Source organism: Convolutriloba macropyga, unplaced genomic scaffold (assembly GCF_964194025.1).
Source record: "Convolutriloba macropyga unplaced genomic scaffold, txConMacr16.3 SCAFFOLD_6172, whole genome shotgun sequence".
Classification (NCBI taxonomy): Eukaryota; Metazoa; Xenacoelomorpha; order Acoela; family Convolutidae; genus Convolutriloba; species Convolutriloba macropyga.
The window spans coordinates 1,423-9,080 of NW_027450774.1; the positions used below are offsets into that span (position 1 = coordinate 1,423).

General features: G+C 35.1%; 1 protein-coding gene across 1 annotated transcript; it reads right to left on the reverse strand.

The window, feature by feature from the left end:
• Window positions 1-1,762: 1,762 nt before the first annotated feature.
• LOC142356146 (uncharacterized) lies at window positions 1,763-6,737 on the reverse strand (the record flags this gene model as incomplete). Its single annotated transcript, XM_075408110.1, has 2 exons — window positions 1,763-1,978; window positions 6,483-6,737. Coding segments are annotated over 2 exons (471 nt in total), but the record flags the coding sequence as incomplete, so codon positions are not given.
• Between the last annotated feature and the right edge of the window lie 921 nt (window positions 6,738-7,658).

Here is a 7,658-nt window from a genome sequence, read left to right on the forward strand (position 1 = left end):
TAAGGTATTGTTGGGCCGAGCAAAAATCAAACCGATCATTTGGGAGAAACTATAATCAGGCGTGGTTGATTTTGTATGCCGTAGATTTTGATCATGACAATTTGGGTCGGGCAAAATTCAGCGTGGATAATATCAGGCCAGCAAAACGTTTAAAATGACAATCTTAAAGCGTTACAACAAAAGTTTATGCAATTGTCGTCCAGTTGAAACAAAATACACTTTCGTCTATATATATTGTTGTCCTGTTGGCTGGAGCTCGGATAACATTCGCAAAGATTTGAAGTTTATGTATTTGTAAAACAACGTACGTAATTGAAATACGCACAAAAATTAAACAACAACAACTTTCGTGGTTGAAATCTGCAGAGCACGTCCTTCTTGTCCAACTTGAGTAATTGAAACCCGCAAAAAGAAATTATAATTTGGTAATTTTTTGTCAAACATAGATTTAACTGAGAGAATTTTAAAATAACCAGATTAAAGAACGCTCTTCAATAATTTTGGCTGGGAATAAGCTTAAAAAAGTTGTTCAAAACTTTAGCCAGTGAATTCTTTTTTGAAATTTCCCATCTTGCAAAAAGACTGCTGCTGTTTTGCTTCGCAAATAATCAATTTGGCGCAGTATTTAGAGTTTTCTTGAGAAAAAAATTACCCAAAGATAACCGGAAGTGAAAAAAAAGAGGTAGAAAATAAAATATATGTATGTTGAACTATTTATTTTCAAACATATTTCTATTCAGATTGTTAAAAAAACATCTCAACAACACATACAAAGTTGAAGAAATTTGTCCATGAGGACTTATGTAAAAAGCGGTCTCTTAATAAACCAAAGATGGGCAAAACAGGTATCAAAAAATGTTTTATTCGATGCAAAAGACTGTTTGTTCTCAAAACCATTGTTCTCGCCGCGTTGATTCGATTACTTTTTCCGCACCAGCGGATTGCAAAATTCTGGAAACGCAAGCAACAACAAAAGATTTCTATTGTTTGCATTCTGATTATTGCCTTTCGGAACCATTTCTTTCAATTTTCACAGAAAATTATTTTGAACAGTCAATCTCTCTTTGCCATTCTGTTCCATTTTAACGAATTCTTTTCGCTAAAATAGAATAGAAGTGAAATAAGTACAACAGTTTGCGTGTTCGGAAAAAGATAATGCAATTTTTCGCTGTATGGTTTTTTACTTTTTGGTCGGCTAATTCAATGTTTATTTTTCGGAACGTATAAAATTATAGCACGGAATCCATTTCACGATGTAAATCCAACTTTGTCTGCAACATTTGGTTATTACATTGTAAATTCAGGCTGCAGACAGCAGTAAGATTTCTTTTTACTCCAAATTTTAATCTAATTGATATATCGAAAGTAAAACTAAAGACTCCACTTATTCTTGCAGTTGTTCAAAAAATGAAATTCTCCAACATACTTGATTTTAGGCTAGGTTGCACATTATGTACGGTCCGTTATGGCAAAGTGTGGCGAGGTTGAAAGATGGAAATCGAGTCAGTATGATATTTTTGGAAAACCTCAATTTGATTGATTAAAACTTGGATATCGATCATTGAATTAAAATCCACTTTCCACCACCTCGTATTTTGAATTATTATCATAAGATCAAGCATCGACTAGGGTGGTTATTTTACTAACCTTGTACACCTTGTTACTTGATTGTTTTTCAATTTATTCTTTATATAAAGTTTTTCTGTACAGGACATCCTATCACTCTATGATTCATTGCAAAACTTAAGAATGTAATACTTACGACCAATGATTTCAACTCCACATAGAAACAATTTGTCAACGATTTTTTGTGTGCCACTCGGAGGATGAACAGAAATGGTCATGTAAGTCGATGGTCTGGTGTCATGGCATTGCACTGATGTCCAGGTACTGGGCAATGAAGACTCCAGGGTTCCACAAACAGCGCATGAATCATCTTCGAAACACTGGGAGATTTGCATTGCGTCCATGTCCAGAGCTGTAAGGTGGATAATTTAATTTTTTATACCCGTGAAAAGGACTGATTTTTCTTATTGTTGTGCTTTCGGACATGGATTAGTAGAGAAATTAAGTTGAAAATGCACGTGAAAAACGCTAAATTTGGCTGTTTCCGATGAAAAACTAAAACATCGTGGGTGGGCTATATTGGGGAAAGAGACTTAATATTTTGTAAATGTGCTGAAATCTGCCAAAATTTTAAAATTTTAGCCCCTTCTTGCACATGTTTCTGTTCACTCAAAATTGAGCGCATTTCGCATGAAATTTAAAGGCATTCTGAAGTAACAGTTCTAACTTGGCTTTTTAAATCATTGCTGGCTGCCGACCGTAAAAAGAAAAACAACTTCCGACTCTTCTGGTCTGTATAAAACTCAACATTGACTTAGCGTGGCTAAGTTTGTCAGTTTTTATTGTTGCAAACGCCTGACAACACGTTCTAGGACACGGACTACGAACACACCAGAGTTCAGACACTTTAATTTTTAGAGTTCAGAAAGAGGCTGCTTTTTGAGCTCTAAAAATCAAAAAGTTTCTACTCTGCTGTGTTCCTAGTCCGTGTCTTTATCTTTTGTTGTCAACGATTGACATTTGCTTGCCGCGAGAAAAACGTTGAGAGATTTTTTCACTCCTCGGCTTTTTCTGAAGAAATGTTGAAATGAGATGCTTTATTTCCACCCTCAATCCTTTGAAGCTATACACTCGTCTATGGTTTGGTAAATGATGTTTATTCGCATTATGTTTGGTTGAATATTGCAAGGGTGTACTGTGTTGGTCCCAATAATGTTGGTTCTCACTGTTGTTTGAAAACAAACAATTCACTGAAGTAATTCTTACTATAAAAGTAGATAATTGCAAAGCCTGTTGCTCAAAGCCGCTACTATATGTACAGTCGCCTTAGATTGTTCGTCAAGAAATTTTCAGATTGACATTGATGTGAAAATGGCTCAAATAAAGTCTTTAAAAGGAAAAGCTCTGTGATTTCATTGTTCTGGCTGCTCTGGTCCTGTTCGGTCTTCCAGACTCTACATAAACAACTATCTTTTTCAAGTATATTGTTCAACTTTTCCGGTCGATATTATGCCAAAGGATTCTATTATCAAAATTGTCAAAATCTTCATCTTGACGAGGTTAGATATTTTCCATCCTGGCCTACATATATCTTTTCGCTGTTAGTGTTTTCCGGTTGACAACTCTCATGGCTACATTTTTCTCGCAAGAGTGCTTTTTTAGCTCCTGCGATGCTGGTGCTGTACTTTGCAACCACTCAGTCGTCTCCCGATGCACAGGGGTTCTATTTTCCTTATTATATACCTTCAACTCAAACTTAACAATACGTTGCAATTATCCGATGTTTTATAGGTCCAACGATAGTTTACCAACATATCAAATTTTAGCCATTTTCCCTCTCTTTTCCTTAGGCTAGAATATTATTTATAGGAATGAAATTTATTATTATCTGCTGTTTCCCTGTCTAATTCCTACAACTAATTCAACTTGATCCCTTTTAATTGTTCAATCTAACAATAAATTGATTAGGCATTTATCAGACTTGAATTTTGAGGCTCTAGTTGACTTGCCCGGTGAAGACTCTCTAGCTGGGCCTCGACTTCCCACTCCTTGTTTTGCTGACTCCGCATTTTCTCAAAGGAAAGTTTTCAGATGGTTTATTTTCTCAGAATGTGGTATTGATCGTTCATCCACTATAGCATTGAGCATACTAAACCACTCCAGCCATTCCAGTTGGTTGCAAGCCAAATTCTTCAACTTATGCTTTAGTAGGTTACAACCGTATGGCAGTCCACTGTTGTATAGTAAACCAGCGCTTAGGGAAGTGTCCGGATTTCAACTCTTGATGACCGATCAGATAAACTTTGATTTTGTGAAATATGGCTGTCCATTCAGTGCAAGGACTGCTTCGAAGCCAGCTTCTGATCTATTTGATGTTAGAAATTTCTCGATATCTCTCCTTTTTCAGTCTCATTAAAAGGTGAATTGCCCCACCACTTGTTTGATTTAAAAAGTAAACGATCGATCTCTAATGCTGTTTGTCCTTTTTCAGCACTAGATCACATTCTACTGCCATTAGTTGATGTTTTAACTCAAGTTTCTGCATTTCCATAAAAAGCTCTTGTTTCATGCCTGCAAGGATCCCCTGCTCAAGTTGCAGTCAAGGAAATTTAGTTGGGTAGTTTTCTTTGCCTTCCGCTTTGTACCGTGCTTGAAAAACGTTGTCTCTTCGTGACTCTTTGCTCGATTTGCTTATACTAGAAAACAAATGAATGTCCTTCTCCCCACTACCTTGCCGGCTTTAGTAGTTCATCGATAAGGTTTGTTTGATGTGGTGTGAGTTTGTTTCGACATTGCAATTGTTGTTGGACTTCTTCAATGGAATCAGTCTGTATATAAAACACCTCAGTTTTTGGGTCAGTCTGTATCTTCATTTATCTTAAATGCACATTTCCATTAGAAATACCTTCTTTGCATAATTATTAATAAATCTTGTTGTGTTTGTTTGCTGTTGACTTAAACTGCTGCACTTAGACTTTGTTCAGTTTGTCTGACTCGTATTTGCTTTTGCTCCGAATATTCCTTCTATGCGTTGTTTGCGCTTCAATTTGTTTTTAGAGTCGAAAATTTCTATTTGCGCTGCTGGCGTTTTGGTGCCTTTGGCAGTTTTTATCAGTTTGGAGAGAGCTTTGACTTCCAACGTCTGGGTTGACAGGGACACTTTTGCTCCACCCAAATTGATTAGGCAGTTAAGCTTTTATGAACTATATTACCCAGCATAATAAAAATTTTTGTTGTTTTATTTGGTAGATTATTAGTCCCAATAACTAATCGTTCAAGTTGGCAGACCTAAACGATTGGTTTCGCTCGTTGTATCAAAACGATTGTTAGTTGAAACACTCAAATATCGGTTTAGTTTGTTGATTTTTCAAGAGAACAATTGAAATAGCAAAAAATCCCTGCGTGCATTCCTTGAAATTTATCTCAATTACTGGATACGGCAAATAGTTTCTATCTCCGGGTTGTTATCACGATTTTCCAATATTCACGGGGTAAAAAGTTCAACTAGAACAGCACTTTGTGTGTTTTCACTCGGTTAATCAATAACACAATGAATAAAGCTACAATAGGCTATCGCAGGCAATTAAGAAAAAGTGTTCTTTTATTGCGCTCAAATTTTGTCTCAAGTTGGAAATTAGAACCTCAGTGAGAAAATTTAAGAATATTGTTCTTCCTCTTCTCGACAATTCAAAGTCAGGTATCTGTACAATTTTTGTGATAATTTACAGAAACCAGACACAGTAATAAGTTTAAAAAAACGTCCTTACAAAAAATCGCGTCTATGTATGTCGACTTAAAATTGACTTGTAAATAGTCATGTGTTTGTTTGTCAAATTATTTATTCTATTTCAACAGAATCTGAACAGTTTCCTATAGCGTCTTTTTCAGTATGGATCAATGTCGCGAAAATATTTTCAATCATATTTAACTTTTATACAAATAACAGAATTCATCGTCAACCAAATGTGAAGAATTTTCTGATATAGAAAAGTTCGTTCCATATTTTTTAGATGCAGTGCAATACTTATTAATTAGAGTTAGCGATGCTGGTTCGAATTTGAGTTAATTTAAGGTAGTAATTTAATTTTAATTTCATGTTTGGTGTTCACCTACTAATAGTAAGTGACAGTATCTAAATGTATTGGCAAAATGAAAACCAATCAATCAGGCATCAATCGATACATTTATATTAGAATGTAGTATTATTTTTGCGTGTAATGCTATTCAACTGTATGATATGTATGCTATTAAACTCTAGTTTAATTTGTCCTTCAAAGCTTTTGTTCATTTAATAAGCTCGGCTCTAACAGGCTTTACCTTGACCTAATTGTAAGGCTGTTCTTTGGGACCTAAAACTTTAGCGTAAATTTTAAGAGTTGGCCATTGCATGCAACGTACTCAGCGGGCAGTTCCCTTGAACTTTCAATTTCCACGAGATATTAAACGGAAAAGGATTTCTTATGAATATTTTTTTTGTTATGAACACGTCAATGTTGATGTTTTTGCAATCCAACGTACTCAAAAATGGCAAACAGTATTTTTTCGTTCAAAAGAGGACAATTAGAGCTATGCTTCAAAATTAAGCATTGAAAATAATTTTTAGCAGATAATTCACCTGAATGGTGTGAAGGTAAGCAATTTTGGGGAAAATTGTGCAGGTAAATTTTAACTGCGAATGACCTTACCTGCACACTGTTCAGGTTCAGCCTACACATTATTTAGTGTGTAAGTACTAAACTATTGACGTTAGGGTTCAGAAGAGGAGGGTAGTTAGAACTATAAGACATGCTTGTAATGCAAACTCACAGTTGGAGTGAGAATATTGAACGTAACGATCAAAGATAATCAAGTGCAATATGTTGTGTATAAGGGCGTGGGGGAGGGGATTGCTCGAAAGAAAAACAAACAATTCAAACCAGAGGGGTCGTTGGGTGTCAAAACTTGTACGAAAGCCACAATTTGTTCGACACTGAACTTGAGCAGCAGATCCTGAGATGCAAAGGTTCGAGTTGAGGAGTCGTTTCTTTCTGCCATTGGAAGACATCGGCTGATTTCTGTCTGATCTTTTCGTTCCAGTAAATGAGAAAGTGACTCCTCAATTGCACTCGATTCGGACATACTAGCAAATTCGAACTCAGATATTGGGAGAACTGCTTGTCCTACCGGATCAACTAAAGCAGGTTAACTTATTCAATACCATTTTTATTCCGACCCAACTACTAGTATCTACTAGCATTTCAAAACTATCCATATGTTTCCAAAGTAATTCTTACTATTTTAATGTTCAACCATTTTTTTTTTTGTTTTGGTTATTAAAATTTTAATTTAAACTTTTTAGATTAAAAAAATTGTAGGGAGGTGGAGGTATATGTTCAACTGTTTTTTGTTCAGTCAATTTTGAATAATTCTATTCAAATTCTATTTCTACAATTATTCCGTAGATTTTTAAGTGTTCGAGCGAAAAGCATGGATTTAAAAAGCTATATAACTAAAGAATTGATTTTTAACCCGTCAGTTTGTCAACATTCATGCTCATTTTCGATAAGTTGGGCTCAGTTATTTAACTATTTTCAACATTTCGGTGTTTTACTACAGTGAAGCGATGACAAAACTATCGTTACACTCATTGGGGGTCTTTAGGATATAACAGATTTGGATTTGACTCAAAATAATTCCTTGTTTAAGAGTTTTTTTCACTTTGCGCAATTTGACGTCTGTGTTTGTTTGTTTTTCTCGTTATTTTCTGGCAAATAATAGAAACAAGATGCATGCCTCTTAATGCCGAATATGAACTGTTATCTGAACTGGTCTGGCAGCAAATCACAAATTGTAGCATTTTTTTGTTCTTTATGTTACTAATTCTCATACGTGACGGATTCTCATCGAAGCTCGAACAACGTCTAATTTGACCTATAAAATTTTTCAGTTAAGGGGTTATGGTTTTGAATACTTCGAAACCATACTACTTCTTAAAAACTTAGTGTTTGACGAAAATTGTTGTTTTTTCTTTAATTTCACCACAGTATTATGTTATGGGTGACAAGAAGTTCGATTGATAGCCATTTTATCACAAATGACCTTTATTAATAGTT